Source organism: Grampus griseus (genome assembly GCF_964374135.1).
Source record: "Grampus griseus genome assembly, chromosome: 6".
Lineage (NCBI taxonomy): Eukaryota > Metazoa > Chordata > Mammalia > Artiodactyla > Delphinidae > Grampus > Grampus griseus.
The window spans coordinates 67,337,512-67,364,332 of record NC_139000.1 but is presented as its reverse complement, the minus strand read 5'-3'; the positions used below and the strand labels follow the sequence as shown (position 1 = coordinate 67,364,332).

General features: G+C 41.7%; 1 protein-coding gene across 2 annotated transcripts in view; it reads right to left on the bottom strand.

Annotated features, from left to right (window-relative positions):
• The window catches only part of ADAMTSL1 (ADAMTS like 1), a 468,923-nt gene that overhangs the window by 125,253 nt on the left and 316,849 nt on the right, over window positions 1-26,821 (bottom strand). For both annotated transcript variants that reach the window (XM_082657540.1, XM_082657541.1), the window contains one exon: window positions 10,959-11,086. In XM_082657540.1, the coding sequence (XP_082513666.1) occupies window positions 10,959-11,086 (128 nt within the window). The remainder of the gene's footprint in view (window positions 1-10,958; window positions 11,087-26,821) is intronic.

The following is a 26,821-nucleotide window of genomic DNA, read 5'->3' as shown; positions in this document are numbered from 1 at the left end:
GAAAATATTTGCAAATGAAGCAACTGACCAAGGATTAATCTCCAAGATTTACGAGCAACTCATGCAGCTCAATATCAAAAAAACAAACAACCCAATCCAAAAATGGGCAGAAGACCTAAATAGACATTTCTCCAAAAAAGATATACAGATTGCCAACAAACACATGAAAGAATGCTCAACATCATTAATCATTAGAGAAGTAGAAATCAAATCTACAATGAGATATCATCTCACAATGGTCAGAATGGTCATCATCAAAAAATCTACAAACAATAAATGCGGGAGACGTTGTGGAGAAAAGGGAACCCTCTTGCAATGTTGGTGGGAATGTAAATTGATACAGCCACTATGGAGAACTGTATGGAAGTTCCTTAAAAAACTAAAAATAGAATTACCATATGATCCAGCAATACCACTACTGGGCATATACCCAGAGAAAACCATAATTCAAAAAGACGCATGCACCCAAATGTTCATTGCAGCACTATTTACAATAGCCAGGTCATGGAAGGAACCTAAATGCCCATCGACAGACGAATGGATAAAGAAGATGTGGTACATATATACAATGGAATATTACTCAGCCATAAAAAGGAATGAAATTGGGCCATTTGTTGAGATGTGGATGGATGTAGAGATTGTCATACAGAGTGAAGTAAGTCAGAAAGAGAAAAACAAATATCGTATATTAACACATGTATGTGGAACCTAGAGAAATGGTACAGATGGACCAGTTTGCAGGTCAGAAGTTGAGACACAGATGTAGAGAACAAACATATGGACACCAAGTGGGGGAAAGCCATGGGGGGATGGGGATGGTGGTGTGATGAATTGGGTGATTGGGATTGACAAGTATACACTGATGTGTATAAAACTGATGACTAATAAGAACCTGCTGTATAAAAAAATAAAATAAAATTCAAAAATTAAAAAAAAGAAGACGTACATATATACAATGGAATATTACTCAGCCATAAAAAACAATGAAATAATGCCATTTACAGTAACATGATTGACCTAGAGATTATCATACTAAGTGAAGTAAGTCAGACAGATAAAGACAAATATCATCATATGATATCAGTTGCATATGGAATCTTAAAAAAAAAAAGATACAAATGAACTTACTTACAAAACAGAAGCAGACCACAGACTACAAAAACAAACTTATGGGTATCAAAGGGGAAACATGAAGTGGGGGAAGCATAAATTAGGTGTTTGGGATTAACATACACACACTCTTATATATAAAATAGATAATCAACAAGGACCTATTATATATCACTGGGAACTCTACTCAATATTCTGTAATAACCTGCATGGGAAAAGAATTTGAAAAAGAATGGATATATGTATATGTATAACTGGATCACTTTGCGGTACACCAGAAACTAACACAATATTGTAAATCAACTATACTCCAATATAAGATAAATTAAATTTAAAAAATTTAAAAAATAGAGGAAAAACTGGATTGTACTTCAAAGTCTTCAGAGGCTCACTGTTGAGTGAGAGGCAGTCTATTCTAGGAAGTGCGCATGTGCATTCACTCCCAAGGAGAACGAGAAGACTTGTTGAAGGTGACGGGGAAACTGGGCAATTTTGGAAACCACGACTGCAGGAGGCAGGTTTGGAGATGACCCAAGCACTCCGGGGAGGATGCAAAAATGGCAAATAGACCTGAGATTATGATTGCAGCGACTGACAGAGTCTTCCTGGAGTACTGCTCAAATATGGATTCTGGGTTACGTTCAGGAGGACTGAGCAGCAAAAGTGCATGATAAGTGATGATGCCTGCAGGGGGCATGAGCATGAGAATGGTGCCTGCATGGCAGGTGTTCAGACTCCATCCCTCAATAGCTGAGTGGTCTTAGGCAAGTTATTTGGTCTCCCTGTGCCTTGGTTTTCTATTTCTACGGTTGCTGAGAGCAATAAGAACATTAATGCTTGTAAAACTGTATGAATGATTCCTTAGCACAGCATGAAGTTTGAATAAATGTTAGCTATCATCAGCATTATCCTTGCTATGATACATGGAGAAAATGCTCTGAGGAGCAGAGTTGGGAACTTCTGATAAACCAAGAAAACACAAAGAAAGGACAAGTTTAAAGAAAGAAAGAGGAAAAAACAGGAAAGAGGAGAGAGAACAAATCTTTTAGTGAGAAGGAACTCAAGTGCTTCTATTTTGAAGAACTGTGAGGGTTTCAGGCTAAACAAAGAAGAAATTATTTCAATACTCCAGCTTCTCCTGAAACTGGTATCAGTCTCCGGACAGACAGAGCTTCAAGTCACACCAAGGCTGGTCTTGTTGGAGTCCCCAGAAAGTATCTACTTCCAGAGAAGTTGTGAAACAACGCATGCCAGGCTGACTTGCATGTGCCCCCATGACTCTGTTCAAGAAAACTGTAATGAGATCCACAGGAGACCCAAATCTTAATTCAAGAGAAAAGTGAATAAGATAGTGACGCCCACTAATTAAAATATTTGAGTATACAGCGATAAGGTGTTATAAATTTCACATATTTTCACCACCTAAAACTAAGCAAATTGTACTTAATCCAGATTTAATCCATGGATAATGCCTTGTAATCAGTGAGAATATGAAAGCAACACCTTAAGAAATGCTAGCCTCTGCTTACACTGCAATTATCATAGGTCTCTCAGAAGGGCCACCGGAGTGAAATCTGTGAAAACCCCCTGAAATGAGAATTCCCAGTTGACAAACTGAAGAACTCATGAGTCAAATGAAGTTTAAGGAACCACAATCAGTATGAACCTATGAAAACTTGTCTTATGAACCTATGAAAACTTTTCTAAAAATACCAACAACATCTTGTACATTTGAAATCAGTAATGATGGGCCCTGACTATTAATGGCCAGTTACTATCCCTTGCTGGCCAGAAACTTTTCAGGATGTGGCTACCTGGCAATTTCAACAAGAGTTGCTTTGTTACGGATAATAGTCATATTAAAATGCATGATATTTTCTTTAGCCTGGTTCAACTTCCAAGTGCCTTTCACATTTTATAGCTCAGGGATTTTTAACTCCTTCCTGTCCTGCTGTCTCTCTTGCAAGGTCTCCTTCACTCCCACTTCCTGGCTCCTGAGTCAGTGTTTGACCTTTTAGTCAACTCTACACCCTTTCTCCTCACCAGTCCTCTGATACCTTTCCCCGTCATCTGTGATTTTTCCTAGGTTTTATTGCAAAAGCTGTCCTTCTTTGCCATCTAGTCTTCTAGTCTCCCAAAGATAAAGGAAGTAAATTATAGAATTTGCAAATGTTAGAATTTCAAGTAAAGGGAGTTTAGAGCTGGTAGTGGTGGGTGGAGATTGCTGTAGTTTATTTGTATGTAAGAGATTCATAGAACTTTTAGATCTAAAAAAAGACCCAAGGGTGCATCTATTTAAAACCCCTCTGTTTACAATAAGGACACAAGTTTATAGTTCTAAATCTGCTCTAAGTTTTGTAATGAGGCAAATACTTTCCCTAAAATCTTTCTTATCTATTCTATTGTTACAATAAGTTTCCGTTTTAGGAGTAGTAAAAAAATAAATATTTCTCTCCCATCCAAATCATTACATGGTTTTAGTGTAATCTAATAAAATAAATTATTACACTTTAGTAACACTCTTGACTATACTGGGCAATGAGGTGTAATATATGAGCAGAGAATATAGAAAATGGATGATTTAACCAGAGGGCACTGGTGGCCTCCAGGCCATGTGCAGACCACTGACATGTTTGGTCTGGAAAGAATTTTTTAAAAATTTGATTTAGTTGGGCTCAGTAAAAAAGTGGAGAGATTAAAAACAGAAGGCGTGTGTGTGTGCGTGTGTGTGCATGTGCGTGTGTGTGCGTGTGTGTGTGTGTGTGTGTGTGTGTGTGTGTGCAGGCGTGTGTGTGTTTTGGTTTGGCTTATATGCAAAAATTGGAAGGTCTACCAACATTAGATTTGTGTTTTCCTTTGACATTAGTAAGATGAAAATGAGGTGTGCCCTTCAGACAGGGTGTGGTAGGCAGAATAATGTGCCGCCCCCGCCCCCCACAAAGCTGTCCACATTCTAATCCTTGGAATCTGTGACTATGTTATATTACATGACAAAAGGGAATTAAAGTTGCAATTCCCTGCAGTTAAGGTTGCTAATGAACTGACTTTACGATAGGGAGATTATTCTAGATTACTTAGGTGGGCCAGTCTAATCACTTGAGCTCTTAAAATTGAAAGAGGGAGACTGAAGAGTTTGTCAGAGAGAGGCAACATGAGAAAGACTCAACCCCCAACTGCTAGCTTTGAAGATGGAGGAAGAGGGCCAAGGGCTAAGGAATGCAGCAGCCTCTAGAACCTGGGAATGACACTCAGTTAAAACAGGCACCATAGTTGTAGGTCACAATGACCTAAATTCTGCCAACAATCTAAATGAACAGGGAAAGCATTTTCTCCTGGAGTTTACAGAAAGGAGTGTACCCTGTTGACACCTTGATTTTATCCTGGTGAGACTGTACTGGACTTCTGACCTACAGAACTGTAAGATAATATATTTGTGTTGTTCTGGACTCTAAGCTTGTGGTAATTTGTTAGGGCAGCAATAAAAAATGAATACACAGGCCATATACACTGTCTTTATCACCAAAGTTACTATTCCAACAAAGAAGATATATAAACAACTAATAAGCACGTGAAAACATCGTGAGTCACTAGGGAAATGGAAATTAAAATCACAATGAATTATCAATTTACATCCATGAGAATGGCTGCAATTAAAAAAATAGACAGTAACAAGCATTGGTGAGGATGTGGAGAAACTGGAATCCTCATACACTGCTGATGGAAATATAAAATGGGGCAGGTACTTTGGAACATAGTTGACAGTTTCTTAAAAAGTTCAACATACACGTGCCACACAATCGAGCAATTCTACTTTGAGGTAGATATACCCAAGAGAAACGAAAACATGTCCACACGAAAACCTGCACATGAATGGTCACTGCAGCATTATTCATGACAGCCAAAAACTGGAAACAACCCAAATGTCCATCAACTGACAAGTGGAAGATGTGGTATATTCATACCATGGAATATTATTCCACCGTGAAAAGGAATGCAGCATACGTGCCACAAAATGCGTGAATCCTGAACGTATTATGCTAAGTCAGTAACAAAGCATCATGCGTTACTCTATTTATCTGAAGTGTCTAGACTAGGCAGATCTATGAAGACAGAGTATATTAGTAGTTACCTAGGGCTGGAGGAAATGGGGGCTTTGGGAATGATGGCTAAGAGGTGTGGAGTTTATTTGGGGATAATGAAAATGTTCTAAAATGGAGTGTGGTGATAGAGGCACAACTCTGTACTAAAAGCCACTGAATTGTATACTTTAAATGGTTGACTTGTATAGTGTATGAATTATACCTCCATGGAGTTTTTCAACAAACAATAACCTTGGTTTGCTGTGATGGTTACACAACTTAAAAAATTTGCTAAAATATCACTGAATTGAACACTTACAATGGGTGAATATTATGGGATGTAAACTATACCTCAATAAAGCTGATAAAACATTTTTAACCAAATTTAACCTTTTCTTGATGAGTCAGGGTCCACACTGTGACTACTAATTAATTATCTTGCGCGAAAAAGTGAGAAGAACTTGGTATTTCTCCACCTTTTGATTCTGTTTAGTTGGTGTGCCTTTGGTATCAATATTGCAGGGCCCTTAGGATCTAAGGAAGTGGGTAGGGCTTAGACTGCCCTTTCTTGCACGTCCCCGGGCTGCATGGCTTCCTTCTCCTCCCTTGGTTCAATCACCATTCCCTGAAGATATTTTTGCCAATGCCAGCGTGTCAGGTTACTCAGGTTACTGCCATTACCTCTTCTGATCATTCGATTGAAGTTGACAACTCCCCAGGTCACAGCAAGTGGTGCTGACCTAACTTCTGCATGTTCCACTGCAGAGTCCTAGACGAGAGACCCCCATACCCAGTACAGCTGCATGATGTTGCAGCCTCTCCTAGAAACAACCAAGGATATGGTACCCACTACATGTCCAACCACCCATCCTTCCTTCATTCCATTGGACAGATGCGGGAATTGCTTTTTCAGGATGTGAGTTGGGTTAGCCTAGATCATTTGTGCTTCCTTGTTTGTTTCCTCTAGTCTGCTGGGGAGCGGAGTAAGTTGGATTCTCCTGCTATACTCTCATCCATTTTACCTGAATTCTCTAAAAGCTAGGCCTCTGCAGTGGGCATGCTACACATCTATACATATTGAGGAAAACGTAAGGAACCTGGTTACCTGGTATTGTATTAGATAATGAAGTCCCTTGATGGCAGCTTGAATCAGTCAATGGCCATCACCCTGTTGCTCAGAGCACCACTGGGAAGTCAGCCAAACTTGTGTGCCTTTCCCTCTGATCTAGTTAGTACACTGGGGCAAACCTTCCTTTGTCGGTCTTTCCTTTGTCGGTCTTTCCTCTTGGTGACAAACCCATCTCTGAGGCTCTCTCTCTATGAAGCAAAATCCTCCTCTGTCTGCTTAACAGTGGCTGGATGAAAAATTCAGAAATGCCAATTTGAAATGACTTACATTATGAAGAGCTTACAAAACTGCTTGTCTTTTATTGCAGTTACTAAATCATGAGGAGGGGGCCAAGAAAGAAGAATTAAAAAAAAACAACAACTGCCTTTTATTTTTATTTTCCCAGTGAGGTTTCTGTGATCTCTTTATTAGACACAATATGTGTCAGCTATTCAACTCATAAAAACGCAGAAAAACATGCCAGGAAAGGAGGAATATTTTCTGTCTCTCTTTTCCTGTGAAAACTTTGGATGAGCTCATCTGTGTTCTCTCCTTTCAATGAAAGATACACTCATCCCTCAGCCCCCATCTTCTTCTCATTTTCCATTGATGATGTCAAGCAGGCCTTACAGTATCTCTTCTGTGATCTTATAAAATCAATGACAACCAAAAACGTTTCCCTTATGGCTATGACCTCATCAATGGCTTACACCTGGACAAGCCTCATCTGCATTGGTAAGTAAAGCTCCCCTCCACTGATCCAGACTGAAGCAATTTACCAGGAAACTACTGCTTTCCTTCAAAACGCTGCCTACGCCATTCAGATCTGGAAGCCTTCTGAGCAACTCTGGCTGAGTGCTGAATCTGACTAGTCAAGACGGCTCTCCAATCTTAGTGCCTGTCTTTGCACACACCAGAAACTCTTCTTTCCCTGTGTTTATACACGCACACAAAGTAATCAGTTCTTCAACATGTTAGGCATGTGACATTTTGGTGACATTCTTATACTCCTCCCTAGCCCCTGCTACCCTCCCCTCTCATTTACCTTCTGAGCAGTGAAACAGGCATCCAATTAAGTCAGTTTAGGACAGAAGGGAATTTTGTGCCACTGGGTCTACATGGCTGTGAGTTTCCGGAACCAGGGAAGTAGGTAGGGAAACATTGCCATCTCCATGCTGAGACATACTCGCAAAGTACTCTCAAACCTTTGGGACTTAAAAGATAAAAGCAACACATACTGATGAGTTTGGAGAGAAGCAAAGGGCTCTAAAGAAAATATCTTACAGGCCCAAACAGGGCAGAGCAAGGAAGGTTTGGTGTGTCTAAAACTAAATGCTGTTTCTATGTTTAAGCAAAAACTGTGTAGAGAGTACCAGTGGACCTACAATGAACCTAAGAAGCAGAATTGACAACACACTCAACTCAGAGGATGGGGCAACTCAACAGGAGAGGTCCAATTATGGGCCAGGGAGGGTTCACCAGACCTCCCTTCCTCTGGCTCACGTGAAATGTTCCTCGTGTAGCCACCTCCCTTGCTCTGGACCCAGGCACTCCGACCGCTTTTCAGATAGCTAATTCAGCTTCCCCCTTGACATTGAGATGCTGAGACATTAGAGTGAAGTGCTCTACAAAGGGTCTGTGAGCATTCTGGTCTCGGAAAAGGAGTTTCCCCTACCGTAAAAATAACCTGGCTTTTGTTTTATCCTCACAATAATAATAAGAGCTAACGAGTATTGAGCGCTTGCTACATGCTAGGCATACTTATAAGCATTTTACATGATGAAGGCATTTAATCTCCACAAGAACCTTCTGAGTCAAACACTATTATTATCACCATATGACAAATAAAGAAACTGAGTCAGAGAGTGTAAAGAAGCTGCTCAGGGTTATGTAGCTTGGATGTGACAGAGTCAGGCTTCAAATCCAGACCACGAGGCTCCAGAGCCTGCAGGCTTAACTGCCATGCTACGCCTGCTCTTGTGAATTACTACGAACAAATTTCCCTGCATCTGGTTGATCCAGGTGCATAGGCGAGGCCAAAATCCACACATTTCTTATAAAATCATGGAGGTACCTGAGTGCTTGAGCCTCCAGAAAACTCTTGTTTTTCCTTTTGGCCTGCATTTATATAGAAGTCAAGGTAAAAAAACCAAAAAAAAAAAAAAAAACCCAGAAAAAACTGTACAATGTCTTTAAAGGCACAGAAGCATTGAGATTTACCACGAGGATTTGATCACAAGTGAGCTGAATCAGCTCCTAAGTCGGTACTTGAAAATTTTCAGTGTGAAGACTTACAGTGGAAAATACGTGGAAGCAAAGTTGGGCTTATGTTTTACACATTTTAAAATCGTTTTCAGGATGTGTTTCATTTTAGGAGAGCTAGAGAAAGAAAAGGAAACATTTATTGAGTGTGAACTATGTGCCTGGCATTGGGCTGAGGGCTTTTTCACACGTGCAATCTTATTTAACCTCACAACAATCCTGTGAAATAGGATTAATTTCACTCTTACGGCTGAGAACAAAGACTCTGAGGTTATACACTTTGTTCAAGGTCACACGGTTAATGAACAGTATAACTGGTAATAAGATTTAGAAATGCGCCACATCTATCCCTTGGAAACCGCTGCCCCGCACCAATTTACGTTATATTTAGGTTGCATCTTCTACGCCTATGTGGGGTACCTTTGAAGGAAACTGTAACTGTCTCTGCATTCGAGGTAGTCACGCATGCATCTATTGCCTTCACTAGTCTGTAAGCGTCACGAATCACAGAACTCGGGTCTAACTTGTTGCTCTTCGTCAGTCATGTTTGGCAGAGGGTGTGAGTCACTTAAAACTGTGAGTGCAGACGTTGACAGCAGGCTAGACGATAATCCCAGGTAAAGACACAAATGCAGCCTGAAAGCAGCGCATCCATTTTGGGCCTTACCTTTCAGAGGGACTGCTTGACAGACCTGCTAGCAGACCTGAACAAACCCCACCACTGAAGCCCATGGATGCAGCTTCCTAAGCCCTGGGTGTGGTGTGCATGAACTACTTCATCACTCAGCTCCTTTTCTCCCTTTCCCCCGGTGCCTCTCTGGCTGCTCTCTTTCTTCCCTGGCTTTGAATATTTTGGCAGCCTCCAATAGCTTCTCTTCAAAGAGCTGAAGACAAGCCTGATGTTACAATTGCTTTGCTTAATTCCAGACAGGTTTCCGTGAATCGTATTAAATTCAGGTGAACAAAGGGTATTTAGTCTGTGACAGAGCTGAACTGTATCTGGATAAATATAAACAAGAGAGTTAATCCTGTAAGAGCCCTACTTGCCAGCAGTTGGAAGGGTGTCAGCAGTGCCCTGGCCAAGGCAGATGGGAGGGGGTAAGGCAGAAGAGAATTAACCAGATGGGTGCCGAGCATCTGGACTCTGTATAATGAAGAGGGGCATGAAGATTGTGACTGGAATACATTAGGAGCAAAGCAAATGTTCTATTCACACACACACACCAAATAGGCATTAATATCAGTCTGTAATCCACCCCAGGGCCCCTTAGCTCGCCTTATTCTTTGTTGACTTCCATCCTCTCTGCAAAGCGTCCCGCTCAAGGTCCCTTCCCAGATCAGCCTTAGGTCATGGGGTAGATATACTGTTGCTAAACAGATATGCAAGGGAGCAGCATGAGTGACTGAAAAACAGTGTGACAACATAATCCCGGCGTGGACAGATGAGGTCAGTGTGGGGTGATGTCGGCTTTTCTAGCATCTACTGAATCACCTGATGGGAGCGGCAATGGAAAAGAATAAATACAGACACATGCAACACACCGCCACAAAGGCTGCGCGGCCCAGATCTGAGGAAAGGGAGCCCGGGTTGGTAGCATCAGTGGGGAGAAGGGGGAACAACGATCTGGGGGTTAGGAGACCTCAGTTCCCTTTTTCCCTGCCACCAGCTGAGCGGCTATGTGACCTCAGGTTGCCTGGCCTCTGAGAACTGAGGGCTCTGGTCTAGCTGGTATCTAAGGTCTCTTTCAGTTTCAAAGGCAAGGATCCGTCCTATGTAAGAGAGGTTTTATAAGGGTACCTTACTACGAGACCGCAACCTTGGGAAGCACGGTACTCTGAATCGCAATTTTCTGAAGTTGCTATGTGTAGAATGGTTTGCCTAACCTCTATGGATAAAGGTGAAGTGTAGGCAGGTGTATTAGACCAAGAGGTTGAAATAAACAGTCACAGAGAAGAACACCTGTGCTCCAACCCACAGCCACAGAATTCCAACTACCCAGGTCTTAAAGTCTTCTTTGCAGCAGGTGGACGGAGGAGAAATGAAAAGATCATTCGATGATCTTAGGTCCTGATTCATGTTCCCCCACAGGCTACTTACTTGTATACATCTCCTTTGCTCATGTTCGCTCTGCCTGGAGTATTTCCTGCATCTCTGTTTATCAAAATTCTACTCCAAGTCTAAGACCTCTCAGGTAGAGTGAAACTGCACCCTCTTTGGTTATCAGCACTTATTTCATTCTATCTCATATTACACTTTATCTCCATTTGATTACAATTACAGATTACAAACTTCCGGAGGCAGGGTATGGATCTCATTTATGTCTGTGTCCCTGGGCCTGCCTGGCACGTTGCAGGCACCGGTCAACGGTTTCTCAATTGAACAGGGATTTCCACGTTACCTGCTAATGTGACGGCAATGGAGACAGAGTCATATCCCAAGGCATTTGTGGCATTACAAGTGTAGAAACCCACATCAGCTTCCACGGGGGCCAGGATCTGTAAGGAATCATCTGGCTGTAGGAGAATCCTGGAGCAACAGAAAAGAAATGTAGGCCTGGTCAGGTCGGTTGACTCCTTTTTGGCATTGGATATTGGTAAAGCTGGAAGGAACCTCAGGGGTAGTCACAACCCTGTTTTAACAACAGGCACAAACCAGACACAGTGATACCCAGGAAACCAGCCTCTCTTGCCACTTTGATGGGTGTGATTCTGTTAGCCAGCCCAGATGAGGAGCTTTTGGATTGCTTATGCAGTTTGTTGATTACTTGGACTAAACGCTAACAGCTGGAGCAGGCAGCATACGTGTGCTGAATACACATACACACACAGCGGGGGTGAGAGGAGATGCTAGAACGAATGCTGCAGAGGGATTTGGGGAAGGCTTCTTCAGGAAAAGGCAAAGTTATACAGGAGGAGTGGGGCTTGGCTGGATGGGGGAAAGTAGGCAGGGCTTCCAGATACGGAGAAAGGCATCTGTTAAGGCTTGGAGGTGGGAGAGAAGCAGCCAGACTGAATACTGACGAGAGGATCTTGATGCACACGTTAGAAGGAAATTGTATGTGTAACTGTATCTCAATTCTATTGCCGTCATTAGTCTGTAAATATCACTGGGCACAGAAATTAGACCTTAGTTATTGTTTTATTTCCCACAATGCTTGGCAGAGGGCTCTTTGTAGTGAAGGTGCCAGCAGAATGAAGGTAAAGCCTGCCCTTCGGGGTCATGGTAGAGAAAATTCCAGAATAATCACCACACAGTTCAGATACTTTACCTGAAAAGAATTATAAGAATCAAATTGTGAGTACCTTCCACAAGCCTCAGAATCCGCTCCTCTCTCAGTCTACTATTTGTTTCTTTTCTAGGTTCATGCCATTTCTAAGAACTACCTGTGACATGATGGCAGGCAAGCAGATTAATGTCTAATGATCACTTGAAGCTGATGTCCTGATGAGGCTGATGATAACTGGAGTGTGTATGCGGAGGTGGGAAACTAGAAGGGTTGGGGGGAGGACTGGATGGGAACTTGCCGAGATCCAGTGCCAGACCTGGCAGGGCCTTAGGTCAATAAATCATTCAATAGCACAGAAATGATTTAGCGGTGGCTCTGGGGTTCCTGCAGTCAGTCATTTCCATCTTTGTGATTATTTCCACCTCTCTGATTTCCAAAGCCTCCAAGAACTGTTCACCTAATATCATGTTAACATCCATCCAGAGGAAGAAAGCAGGTAAGGGGTCATTTTTCAGGAAAGGGAAAGAACATCATGAAAAGGTCAGGGAACTCACAAGACTTAGTGGTGAAATTAAGACTAGGAATCACATCTCCTGTCCCAGCAGCAGTCTCCCACTATACAATTCTTTTTCTTTACTATGTCTCTTGCTGGGTCCTCTCCAGACTCTATGGTATTTGCAATTTGGTGTCACCTCTAGTCAGCTCTTAATTATTCTGAGGTGGGTGACCGGTCTGCCAATGAATCAGGCTTCCTCAGCTCTGCTTTTGGCCTTGGACCTGTTGCTTTGCTTTTTCTTGCCTCCTCTTGGAGGAAAGGCAGGAGAGAGAAAGAGCAAGGCTTACATCCATCATTCTTCAATTTGGCTAGGTCTGGGCAGTTCAGATAAAAATAGGGAAGGAAATAGAAAATCTCAGCTAAAGGGAAGTTTCTGGGTGGTTTGTGTTTGATTCAGCGCCGTTCCACACCATCACCGCTATTACAGGGACAGTCTAGCTTCTGTGGCATTGAACTAGAGCCGAAACTTTGTGGGGGATGACAGAGAGGCTATGAGACATTGTGATAGAGCTCATCCACCCATTCATTCACTCATTCACCCATGTGAGGTGTTTTCTCTCAAAGTCAACAATTACATACTGCTTAGTTTATTTCAAAGAGCTAATAAGAGAAAGATGATTATATAATTTGCTTATCTTTAGTAAGCCATACAATATTTTAAGTAATAATATCACTGTTGTTTTGTAGGAATCTTAATACATGCATCATAGTATCACTGCTAAATCTTTTCAGGTGTTCAGGCTGTTTTAGATTAAAAAAATGAAACATTGACTTAATGATTTAAATCTTTATGATGTCCCAGGAACATGGATGCCTCCAAAAGAATTTCCAAACGGGAATATTGAAAGCAGGCTTCACCAAATTTCATTAGAACTGACAATTTACGATGACTGAACATAGTGGATCATTAATCAGGTTTACCATCCTCAAAAGGCAGGGATTAAGATTTGCTAAATTCCTAAGTCTGTTGGCATAGTTCCTTCCCTATCAGAGCCCTATCAGAAGGGGTTCTTGAAGGGAACATTTAGAGCACAAGACTAGAAGACAGGTCTTCTGAACTTGATTTTGTTTCTACATTTTACCATTGGCAAATCCCTTCTTCTTTCTACATTTCAGCTTATCACGTTCTAAACCCCAGTTGAAGTATGTTTTCTTATCCAGCAGAAGGAACAGTTAAAATGAGGTATATAAGGAAACTGCAGACCACCTTCTGGTATTTCCAATGACCCTTCCGTTGGTAATGTTGGACACCCTGAATGAAGAATTAAGTGTGAGGAAGGACAGGGGATGAAAAGGTTGTGAGGAAGGAAGGGAGAGGGGCTCACGATACTGGCCGATATCCCCCCGCCAGACAGTTTATTAGCTCTCTATATTCAGATCATATTTTCTTCCTGTAGAACTACTGCACCTGCCTGATCTCATGAAGGGAGTTGTAAATCCCACTCCCACACTGGGCCTGACACATGTAACTTTTTTAAAGTGGTGGTTAGCTTTTATAGCTGCATCAGTTCCTCCAGGCACCGGTGCTACTGAGTGAGTCTTGATGCTTCCTGCCCGTATGAAGCCTGGAAAAGAATTCCCACAAAGTTGGCGAAGAGAAGGGGGAGCTCCATCACACTGGGCACAAAGCCATGAGGGTCTGAATTAAGATGGGAATAATGGGAATGGAAAAGAAGGAATCTAGATCTCAAAATTTAGCATTCATATATTCTTCTATTCCGTAAAATGTATACAAAGATAAAGAAGCTAAAATATTTGCCTTCATAAAACAGTCTTAAATATTGTCTTGAGATAAAATCTACATGGGACAAAATCTGAATTTCTCATTTATTGTGTATAGTTAGAAATTGTTTCTAGATATAAAACTGAACTCTTTAGCTCAAGGAGGTACATAATTATTTGGGGTGCGAGTAGGGATTTGAAATAGGGTTTCTTGGTCCAGTACTTTTTTCCAATCTCTCAGGTCTTTAATATGCCCATAAAATTGGTAGATGGGAGTTTGGAGGCTGCCACTAGGGGGAGCAATACTTCTGGAGAGGCTTCCCATGCAGGACTCTCTAGGAAACATGACAAGGCAAAGGAAAGGGCTTGCTGGAGACTGAGGTTTGCTTTAGTCTCTCTATCTAGCCTGGCATCTAGGGAGAGAGATTCCTGGGGTAAAAAACATTTTCTTTGTATTTCAGGCATCAACTCTATTAATGTAACTTAATTTGTTGGTAGCTGACTTCTGTCAGCTTGAATTTAGGTTTCAAATTTGACAGGCCTGTTTTAGAATGCACAGGCACAGAAACATCGTGCTGCTTTCCAAACAAAACCAGAAAGATTTCTCGAGGTTGTTTTGGAATTTATGGAATTAGAGGATGAGGGGACGTGGATTGGGGCATAATTAAGACATACATAGCAAATAGTACTGTGGTCATATTAGGTATATTAATACTCTCTGCTTTTCTCCCATACCCACAATCCCTTTTGGTTTACTGGGCTAAAACTTACTGCTTTATTTCTTTGGTCATTATTTTTAGCTAGAAAATGAAAGCATAGTTTTGCTTTTCTCGTGGCCTTTACTTGTAAGCTTCTTTGTGACAGCTTGTCTTCTCAAGCATTCTACAAATTAAGGACAACTTGAGAGAATACAGATAATTGTTTTAGTTACACAAGTGAAGCCCTTGTTGTCCAAACGAGTAGGATATGGACAAAGTGCTCGTGGGCCAGTCCTACCAAGCACAAGCTCCTTGTGGTGGAATTCTCTCCTCTGCATTTGCAATGCATAGTCAGAAGGTACTCTCATTTGAAAAGGAGGCCGCTCTGGGTGTCTAGAGGAAAGGCTCTAGCAATCCTGTGTGTGGGGTGGCATGATGATGCCTTCTAAATCCTTGGCTCAACGGTAACACCACTGTCTTGTACAGGATCATCTCTCAAAGTCATGTCCACAACCAACCATGTGAAACTGCGGTAGAGGGGAAGGCTTCCCGACTTCAGTCAAGAGACATAGACTCACGTGGTGTTCTTGGGCAAGCCTTTCAGCTCTACGAGCCTCTAAGTTCCTTCTGCAAATTGAGGATAACACCTCAGAGAGTTCTTGTGAGGATCAAATAAAGGAGTGAGCTTACTGTTTCTGAGGACCTATTTCTAAGAAACAGTGTCTTACTGTTTTCTAAGTAAAAAAGTATCAGCTTAAGCATCAGATACATCTAGTAAATTAGTAATTTTTGATGGTACAGGTGTGGGTAACCTACATTACCATCTTGAAAGTCTTCCTTGGAATTTCCAGTTGTCAGAGAAAAATTTCAAGCTCTGGACACAGAAATACCCATTTGTTACATCGGCCATGATGTACCATCTCAGGCCTCTCACCTTAACAAATCATTCTTAAACCCATTTTAGGTCTCAGCATACGACTAGAACCTAGAAATTATAGGTACATCCTTTCTTTTTAGAACAGTGTCTTCCTCATCTTTTCAAACTTATCTGTCCCACATCCCAACACAAACTTGTCTTTCCATTCAAGATGGCCTCTTTGACTCTCCTTGTCATTAGTTTTGGACAGAGTTCACGTTCTTCCTCCTTCTGTTGATCCTTCCAAATTCTCCCCATCCCTTAAGAGTAAGTTCAAGTTCAACCTCCTGTTACCACAGTCCACAAGAATCCCTTCCTTTCCTGATCTACCAGAGCTGTTTTAAATTGTACTACAAAGCCTTTCCATTCTACATCTCATTCCTTCAGTTAGACTGTAAATGAATACTTCAAGGGCTGGGACACCTACTTCTTTTATAGTTCTCTCTTCAATATTCAGTATAGTGCTGGCATGCTGAATAAATACTTAATAAAGACTTATTTAGTGACCTCCAAAGCAATGGAGCTGAAAATGATCATTTTGACATTATAGCACACTGGATAAGAGCACAGACTCCAGAGTCACGGTGACTGGGTCCCAACCCCAGCTGTACCACATAGTAGCTTTGTAACCTTGGACCAGTAATTTACTTCTCAGCGACACAGTTTTCTCCTCTATAGAATGAGGAGAATTACTGCACCAACCTAGGGTTGTTGTGAATATTCTGCGTGAGTTCCGGTATTTCAAGAACATAGAAAAGTACTTGACATAGTAAATACTACAGAAGTGCAGGTTACTATTATTATTTGGTTGTTGTTGTCGACATCACCATTGCCATCATCATTCACTCTTCATGTCTGAACCTATGTATTGTGGACGTTGTGAGGATCTGCTTTGACATGGTAAATGACTGAGAAATGTAGCGTTTTCAAGAAAAAAAATGTAAGTTAGGGCCATGGCCAGGTGCTAAGGCATTTGCCCTGTGAGAGAGCAGGGCATGGGCCCCAGTGTGTTTACCTTGGTGGCAGCCCTGGGAAAGAGGAGGAGAGGACTGAGGCCACATGGCACATTGGGTTGGCAACTGCCTCAGTTCCATTCTTGGCTCAGGAATCTCGGAATAAGGACAACTAGTTATTTCCATAACTGTTTTAACACTATTAACCAAATACTGAAATCTTAGAACACTTAAAAGAAAAAAAGCCAGAATTCTGCAATTGCAAACAAAGTATAGAAATAAGAGTAAAAGAATAAGAATTGGAAAAAAGTGCACTTAGAAGCGAGTAAGTTAAGGGGTACTGTGCAAAGAACGTCAGCTCCCAACTCCTAGGGGGACATGTTGAGGTCTTTTCCTTACCCTGAAATGCAGATTTTTTTTTTTTTCTTTTTTCTGCTTAGGGATTCCTAAGATTAGTATAATCAAATCTACCACAAAGGGAGAGTGGGAACAGGTATCTAGTAGATAAGTGGACAAATTTTATACAGTTTTATTCTATCATGTTACTAGATTGATATTATCATCGTATTTTAGAGAGGACGCAAAAGCTCAGAGAAGTAGCTCACTCAGCTGGTGCAGGGAATCAGGAATGGGGAATGACCTTTGACCTTTAAAAAACTGACTCTATTCAAGCATCCGCTGGGGCCAAATAGGAAGGCCTGTGGTTTGGCTTCATTTTGGGTTGGGGGTAAGTTGTGCGAAGATTTGTAGTTACTCAGGGAAATGGACAGTCACTAACAAGAACATTCTGGATTTTAAGTAGCTTGAAGCTGGAGGACAGAAAGAATGCTGTGAGAAGACGTCCTCCGCGAGCAAGAATTTTTTTCCAAAACCAAAAAATATAGTAGCCCAGAGACTTGCAAGGGAGACCTTTGTTTTGTACAGATATTTTAGGGAACAGATTTGAGGTTCATGAAGAGCTCTGTATCACCATTTGGTGAGGGCAACTTTGTTTTTAACCTTGGCTGTTTTTAATTTAATTGCAACTAAAAGTTATTTAATGCTGGAAGCTCCATGACTGCTCCAGGTGGAAGTATAGAAAATACTTTTGGAATGGGAAAGGTCACCTAACCACACACTCTTAACCCTGTCCTAATACTTTCTGCCAAACCCTTCAGCTTCCTTCTCTTAAGAAAATCATAAAGTCTTGAATTTGCTAATATGAGCAGTTCTATCTGCCTGCTGGGTAATTCATTTCAAACTACAGACCTCTGCATGAAATGACTCTGACTGGATTTCCTATTTACCTTGAATAGAGATCACCAAACTCCAGTTGGCTGCCGCCTGCTTTTGTAAATAAAGTTTTATTGGCACGCGGCCACAGCAGATTAAGAACTTTCTATGGCTGCTTTTACGCTACGTTGGCAGAATTGAGTGGTTGAGGCAGAGACGGGATTGCCTGCAAAGCTAAAATGTTTACTATCCGGCCCTTTACAAGAAAAGTTTGCTGACCCTGACCTAGAACATGGAAGCACTTTCATTTCTGGTTTGTTTCAGGATCTTCCTCATTTATATGAAAATGTTAACCACTTTTTCAGAACTGCTATTTGCTAGGACCACTTTGCTAGGAAGAATAAATTAACTGCTAGGGGGATCTTTTGAGACCCTCTAGCTTTTCAGACAGTGGCTGGTTGTCACTGATTGTCTCTGGTTGTCACTGATGTCCTCTAATGTTCTCTGCTGTCTGATTCATGCTAGCCATTTCTGTGACCTTGCATTGATCTTCTGTACATTTTTTTTTTTTTTTGGCTAAGCTTATGTATTTACTGGGATGGCTCCTTTTTCTCTGACTTGCTATTCTTACACTTTTCAACAGGGAGAAACATTTGTCCTCCCCATTTCCTCTAGTTCTATAAAGGAAACAAGCCAAACCAAATTGAAATTGGTTTCTTCTTCCCTCCCTAACTGCCCAGCCTCCAGTTTTTATATTATCTACAAACTTGGAAACTGCATTTCACGTGCTTATGACTTTTACATATAGCATTATTCACAACTGTGGTTCTGAAATTGACCCTGGAGGTATTTTCCATCTGATTCTCTCCTCCATTCTAAGAAGTTTCCATTTGTGGATACTCTGCGTTGCCCAAGCGAAAGCCTTCCAAATACTCCTTAATTCATCTCCTACTCAACACCACTTTGGAACACCGTCCAGAGCTTTCTGGGAAGCCTAAACACTTAGAGCATACCGATTTCTCTGTCCTACCAGATCAGAAATGTCAGCAAAAAACTGTGAGTTTTAAGCATCCTCTCCTGTTGTCTGGATTTAGGCTGATGATTCTCAATCACACTGTGTTTTCCTAGACACCTTTCTAGTGCTATTCTTTGAGCAACTGCCCAGGGGTTCCTCAAAATAAGAGTAAAACTCCTAATTTTGTGACATCCTGGAAGATGGTGTGTTACACCGGTCTCACCTCTACGTGACAATTATACTGTCAAATGTGTATCCACTGTGTGCCAGGCGCTTTACAGATAATATTTCTGTTCTTCACTCCACTTTTCTGCAGGGTGGGTGTGATCATTTTAACTAATGAGAAAACCAAGGTTCAGAGAGGTTAGACTTATGTGGATACTACGTGGTAGAACTAAGATGCTGTGATTTTAGCCTTCCTGTCCTCCACCACTGTCGACTGTCCCCAGGGTTAACTGATATACCATTAGGTTGCTCCTCTTGACCAAGGGGGTGGGGGAGTGAGGTGGGTACACCCAGACACATAGTAGAAAGAAGGCAGGGACTAGCTTAGGGATTAAAAGGCAGAAACTCCATGGCATTAGCCTGTTCCCTAGGGTTCCATATAGATGGAATGGCACCTGTGAGCTACTTCTCCATGCCTAAGAAGGAATCAGTATTTTCTTCCAAGTATCTAGTTTCATATTCTTCGTTATGTTTATCTGCATTCCTTTGAAAAAACCCATAACTTTTAGGAAAGCCTTGTTTAAATGCTTTAAGACTTCTACCAGCTGAGCTATGAGGAATATGTGACTACCAGCTCACTCTTGGACCAAAGGTGTTGCGTAGCAAGCAGGGACTTCCCTGCCCTATTGTGGGGGCGATCAGCAGTGTTTAGATCCTTCTCAGAGGATAGGATCAATCTTCATGCAGCTTTCCTTCCCAGTTTGGTAACCCAGCTCCCTGTGGCAATTTTGGAAAATCTGACTTTTCTGTAAAGAAGTTAGCAGTGTCCTTGCAGGTGTTGTTTCTGGAGTTTGGATTCCAATGTAGGAATACTGAACATATATATTTGTCCATAATGACATGAGCCTCCTGGTATTAGATGTGGGGAAGAGTTATTTACAAGATTCTTCAACTAGGGTTGACCCCTCTCCAAATGCAAATTCAGCTTTGCCTGAATCTCAGCTCAAAATGTGGTGAAGAGGAGAAGGGCCCAGGAAGTGTTCGGTATTTATCAGAGTGGCCACAAAGCAAGAAACAGTTCAGCTTCATCTTGTTTGTGGTTGAGGTATCTAAGCACACACATACACAGGCCACCAACACTGTAAACATACACGGTTAGAGACACGAACACAGATGTGACAATTATAATGTTTATGAGCGCCTATTATGTGCCGAGCACTGTGCATCTTTACAGCTGGGGGTGTATATGTAAAGGTAGAGTGACCAAGAGAAGCAAAGGCTCTCCCTGAAACAGATGTGCCACAATAAAAACAAAAGCCTCACAAATTGGAAGCCAGCCGGCTAGAAGACAGCATGTTAATTTATGCTAGGTCTAGCTGACCCCAATGGCTTCTTTCTAAAATACTGGCAAGTCCATGTATTCAACTAAGGCTAAAATCGATACAAAGAAACAGGGTCCCTGGAGCCAGACTGAATCTAACATCTCTGTGCTTCAATTTGTAAACAATTTGTAAAATTGGGATAGTAACCTCAAAGGGTTATTGTAAGAATAAATGGACACCTGTAAAATACTTAGAACAGCTTATAGCTCAAAGCAAGTGCTCAATAAATGTTAGCGATGATGGTGATGATGATGAGGATTTATCCCTTGGCCTGGATGTAACGGGAGACAGGATACCATAAGATATCTACTCTTGCACTTATTCACACTATAGCAGTACTTTGCAAATTGTACAGTTGTATGCCACAGAACCTTGGGGTTCCTGAAACTTCTCAAGGGGAGAACACGTGGGCAAGGTAGAAATGTTAAGCTGGGAATGGGTATCACTGTGGAACTCCGCCATAACTGCACGTTAGAGACTGGAAGTCCAGATTATGCAAAACCATGCAGACTGCTGTCTCCAGCCATTAGGAAACCTCCCTCCTCATCACTGGCATCCATCATTCTTTTCTTCCTTCCTTCATTTATCAGTTCATCATCTGTCTAGTGTCTATTATGTTCTTGGAATTGTGGAGAAAATAAGATACATTCTTAAACACTGGCCTTTGAAGAAGAGTAACATAATCCAGAAGGTAATATAGAGAAACAAATAACTACTTCTAATACACAATGGTAGGGCAGAGATAGAGTATTACGCACAGGGTACCATGTGGGTTGCAGAGCAGGCCATCTGACCCAGTCTTGCAGGGAAGGTTTCCTGTCAGGAAGGATAGGATTAGATAGACAAAGTGGGTTGGAAGTTCCCAGGCAAATTTGTAAATAGCAAGTAACTGGGTACCTCGGAAGGGCAGAGCTCAGTGGGGTGAAGTGAGGGAATTTGGTAAGAGATGAAGCAAGAGAGGCAGGCAGATATCGGACGATAAAAGGCATTGTATATCATGCTAGGGCATTTGGAACTTATCCTCAAGTGCTAGCTGGACATGAAAAGAATTTTAAGCCTGGGAGCAGCATGGACAATTTTGAAAGAAAGATGCTCTGGCAGTAGCATGTCAAACGATCTGGGGCAGAAGTCACACGCTTTTTCTGTAAAGGGACATATAGCAAATAGTTTAGGCTTTCAGGGCCTCCTATGGTCTCTGTTGTATATTCTAGTTTTTATTTGTTTTAATAACCCTTTAAAAATGAAAAGCCGAAACTTGCACAAGCCTCTTAAATAGCCTCATCCACCAGAGGGCAGACAGCAGAAGCAAGAAGAACTACAATCCTGCAGCCTGTGGAACAAAAACTACTTTCACAGAAAGACAGACAAGTGAAAAGACAGTGAGCTATGTACCAGATGAAGGAACAAGATAAAAACCCAGAAAAACAACTTAATGGAGATAGGCAACCTTCCAGAAAAAGAATTCAGAATAATGATAGTGAAGATGATCCAGGACCTCGGAAAAAGAATGGAGGCAAAGGTCAATAAGATGCAAGAAATGTTTAACAAAGACCTAGAAGAATTAAAGAACAAACAAACAGAGATGAACAATACAATAACTGAAATGAAACTACACTAGAAGGAATCAATAGCAGAATAACTGAGGCAGAAGAACAGATAAATGACCTGGAAGACAGAATGGTGGAATTCATTGCTGCGGAACAGAATAAAGAAAAAAGAATGAAAAGAAATGAAGATGAAGACAGTCTAAGAGACCTCTGGGACAACATTAAACACAACAACATTCTCATTATAGGGGTCCCAGAAGGAAAAGAGAGAGAGAAAGGACCTGAGAAAATATTTGAAGAGATTAGAGTCAAAAACTTCCCTAACATGGTAAAGGAAACAGCCACCCAAGTCCAGGAAGTACAGAGAGTCCCATACAGGATAAACCCAAGGAGAAACATGCCGAGACATATAGTAATCAAATTGGCAAAAATTAAAGACAAAGAAAATTTATTGAAGGCAGCAAGGGAAAAATGACAAATAACATACAAGGGAACTCCCATAAGGTTAACAGCTGATTTCTCAGCAGAAACTCTACAAGCCAGAAGGGAGTGGCATGATATACTTAAAGTGATGAAAGGGAAGAACCTACATCCAAGATTACTCTACCCGGGCAAAGATCTCATTCAGATTTGATGGAGAAATCAAAAGCTTTACAGACAAGTGAAAGCTAAGAGAATTCAGCACCACGAAACCAGCTCTATGACAAATGCTAAAGGAACTTCTCTAAGGGAAACACAAGAGAAGAAAAGGGCCTACAAAAACAAACCCAAGACAATTAAGAAAATGGTCATAGGAACGTACATATCGATCACTACCTTAAACGTGAATGGATTAAATGCTCCAACCAAAAGACACAGGCTTGCTGAATGGATACAAAAACAAGACCCATATATATGCTGTCTACAAGAGACCCACTTCAGACCTAGGGACACATACAGACTGAAAGTAGGGGGATGGAAAAAGATATTCCATGCAAATGGAAATCAAAGGAAAGCTGGAGTAGCTATACTCATATCAGATAAAATAGACTTTAAAATAAAGAACGTTACAAGAGACAAGGAAAGACACTACATAATAATCAAGGGATCAATCCAAGAAGAAGATATAACAATTATAAATATATATGCACCCAACATAGGAGCACCTCAATACATAAGGCAACTGCTAACAGTTATAAAAGAGGACATTGACAGTAACACAATAATAGTAGGGGACTTTAACACCTCATTTACACCAATGGACAGATCATCCAAGATGAAATAAATAAGGAAACAGAAGCTTTAAATGACACAATAGACCAGATAGATTTAATTGATATTTATAGGATATTCCATCCAAAAACAGCAGATTACACTTTCTTCTCAAGTGCTCATGGAACATTCTCCAGGATAGATCACACCTTGGGTCACAAAACAAGCCTCAGTAAATTTAAGAAAATTGAAATCATATCAAGCACCTTTTCTGACCACAATGCTATGAGTCTAGAAATGAATTACAGGGAAAAAAACCATAAAAAACACAAACACATGGAGGCTAAACAATACATTACTAAATAACCAAGAGATCACTGAAGAATTCAAAGAGGAAATCAAAAGATACCTAGAGACAAATGACAATGAAAACATGACGATCCAAAACCTATGGGATGTAGCAAAAGCAGTTCTAAGTGGGAAGTTTACAGCTATACAAGCCTACCTCAAGAAAGAAGAAAAATCTCAAGTAAACAATCTAAGCTTACACCTAAAGGAACTAGAGAAAGAAGAACAAACAAAACCCAAAGTTAGCAGAAAGAAGGAAATCATAAACATCAGAGCAGAAATAAATGAAATAGATCAAAGAAAACAATAGCAAAGATCAATAAAACTAAAAGTTGGTTCTTTGAGAAGACAAACAAAATTAATAAACCATTAGCCAGACTCATCAAGAAAAAGAGGGAGAGGACTCAAATCAACAGAATTAGAAATGAAAAAGGAGAAGTTACAACAGACACCGCAGAAATACAAAGCATCCTAAGAGACGACTACAAGCAACTCTATGCCAATATAATGGACAACCTGGAAAAAATGGACAAATTCTTAGAAAGGTATAACCTTCCAAGACTGAACCAGGAAGAAATAGAAAATATGAACAGACCAATCACAAGTGATTAAATTGAAACTGTGATTAAAAGTCTTCCAACAAACAGAAGTCCAGGACCAGATGGCTTCACAGGTGAATTCTATCAAACATTTAGAGAAGAGCTAACACCCATCCTTCTCAAATTCTTCTCAAAAAGTTGCAGCGGAAGGAACACTCCCAAACTCATTCTATGAGGCCACCATCACCCTAACACCAAAACCAGACAAAGATACTACAAAAAAAGAAAATTACAGACCAATATCACTGATGAATACAGATGCAAAAATCCTCAATAAAATACTAGCAAAAAGAATCCAACAACACATTAAAAGAATCATACACCGTGATCAAGTGGGATTTATCCCAGGGATGCAAGGATTCTTCAATATACACAAATCAATCAATGTTATACACTATATTAACCAAGTGAAGAATAAAAACCATATGATCATTTCAACAGATGCAGAAAAAGCTTTTGATAAAATTCAACACCCAGATGATTATATGCGGAGATCAGGGAAGATGGCGGAAGAGTAAGACACTGAGATCACCTTCCACCCCACAGATACACCAGTAATACATCTACACGTGGACCAACTCCTATTGAACACACAGGCAGAAGACCTCAGACCTCCCAAAAGGCAAGAAATTCCCCATGTACCTGGGTAGGGCAAAAGAAAAAGAGAATAAACAGAGACTAGAGAATAGGGACGGGACCTGCACCAGTAGGAGGGAGCTGTAAAGGAGGAAAAGTTTCCACACACTAGGAAGCCCCTTCGCGGGCTGAGACTGCAGGTGGTGGAGGGGGAAAGCTTCGGAGCCGCGGAGGAGAGCACAGCAACAGGGGTGCGGAAGGCAAAGCAGAGAGATTCACGCACAGAGGATCGGTGCCGACCGGCACTCACCAGCCCGAGAGGCTTGTCTGCTCACCCGCCGGGGCAGGTGGGGCTGGGAGCTGAGGCTCGGGCTTCGGTCGGAGGCAGGAAGAGGACTGGGGTTGGCGGCGTGAACACAGCCTGCAGGGGATAGTGCGCCACGGCTAGACGGGTGGGAGTGTGGGGGAAAGTGTGGACCTGCCAAAGAGGCAAGAGACTTTTTCTTCCCTCTTTGTTTCCTGGTGCGAGAGGAGAAGGGATTAAGAACGCTGTTTAAAGGAGGTGCAGATATGGGTGCGAGCCGCGGCTAACAGCGCAGACCCCAGAGACGGGCATGAGACGCTAAGACTGCTGCTGCCGCCACCAAGAAGCCTGTGTGCCAGCACAGGTCACTATCGACACCTCCCCTCTCAGGAGCCTGTGCAGCCCGCCACTGCCAGGGTCCCGTGATCCAGGGACAACTTCCCCGGGAGAACACACGGTGCGCCTCAGGCTGGTGCAATGTCACAATGGCCTCTGCCGCTGCAGGCTCACCCCGCATCCGAACCCCTCCCTCCCACTGGGCCTGAGTGAGTCAGAGTTCCCGAAGCAGCTGCTCCTTTAACCGCGTCCTGTCTGAGCGAAGAACAGACGCCCTCTGGTGACCTACACGCAGAGGCAGGGCCAAATCCAAAGCTGAGCCGCGGGAGCTGTGCGAACAAAGAAGAGAAAGGGAAATCCCTCCCAGCAGCCTCAGGAGCAGCGGATTAAAGCTCCACAATCAACTTGATGTACCCTGCATCTGTGGAATACCTGAATAGACAACGAATCATCCCAAATTGAGGAGGTGGACTTTGAAAGCAAGATTTATGATTTTTTCCCCTTTTCCTCTTTTTGTGAGTGTGTATGTGTATGCTTCTGTGTGAGATTTTGTCTGTATAGCTTTGCTTCCACCATTTGTCCTAGGGTTCTATCCGTCCGTTTTTCTGTTCTTTAAAAAAATTTTTTTTCTTAATGATTATTTTTAATTTTAATTATTTTATTTTATTTTATCTTCTTTTTTTCCTTCCTTCCCTCCTCCCTCCCTCCTTTCTTCCTTCCTTCCTTCCTTTCTCCCTTTCTACTTTTTCTCACTTTTGTTCTGAACCATGTGGATGAAAGGCTCTTGGTGCTGCAGCCAGGAGTTAGTGCTGGGTCCCTGAGGTGGGAGAGCCAACTTCAGGACACTGGTCCACAAGAGACCTCCCAGCTCCACATAATATCAAACGGCAAAAATCTCCCAGAGATCTCCATCTCAACACCAGCACCCAGCTTCACTCAACCACCAGCAAGCTACAGTGCTGGACATCCTATGCCAAACAACTAGCAAGACAGGAACACAACCCCACCCATTAGCAGAGAGGCTGCCTAAAATCATAATAAGTCCACAGACACCCCAAAACACACCACCAGATGTGGACCTGCCCACCAGAGAGACAAGATCCAGCCTCATCCACCAGAACACAGGCACTAGTCCCCTCCACCAGGAAGCCTACACAACGGCAACTACGGACCTGCAGCCTGCAAAAAGGAGACCCCAAACACAGTAAGATAAGCAAAATGAGAAGACAGAAAAACACACCGCAGATGAAGGAGCAAGATAAAAACCCACCAGACCTAACAAATGAAGAGGAAATAGGCAGTCTACCTGAAAAAGAATTCAGAATAATGATAGTAAAGATGATCCAAAATCTTGGAAATAGAATAGAGAAAATGCAAGAAACATTTAACAAGGACCTAGAAGAACTAAAGATGAAACAAGCAATGGGGAACAACACAATAAGTGAAATTAAAAATACTCTAGATGGGATCAATAGCAGAATAACTGAGGCAGAAAAATGGATAAGTGACCTGGCA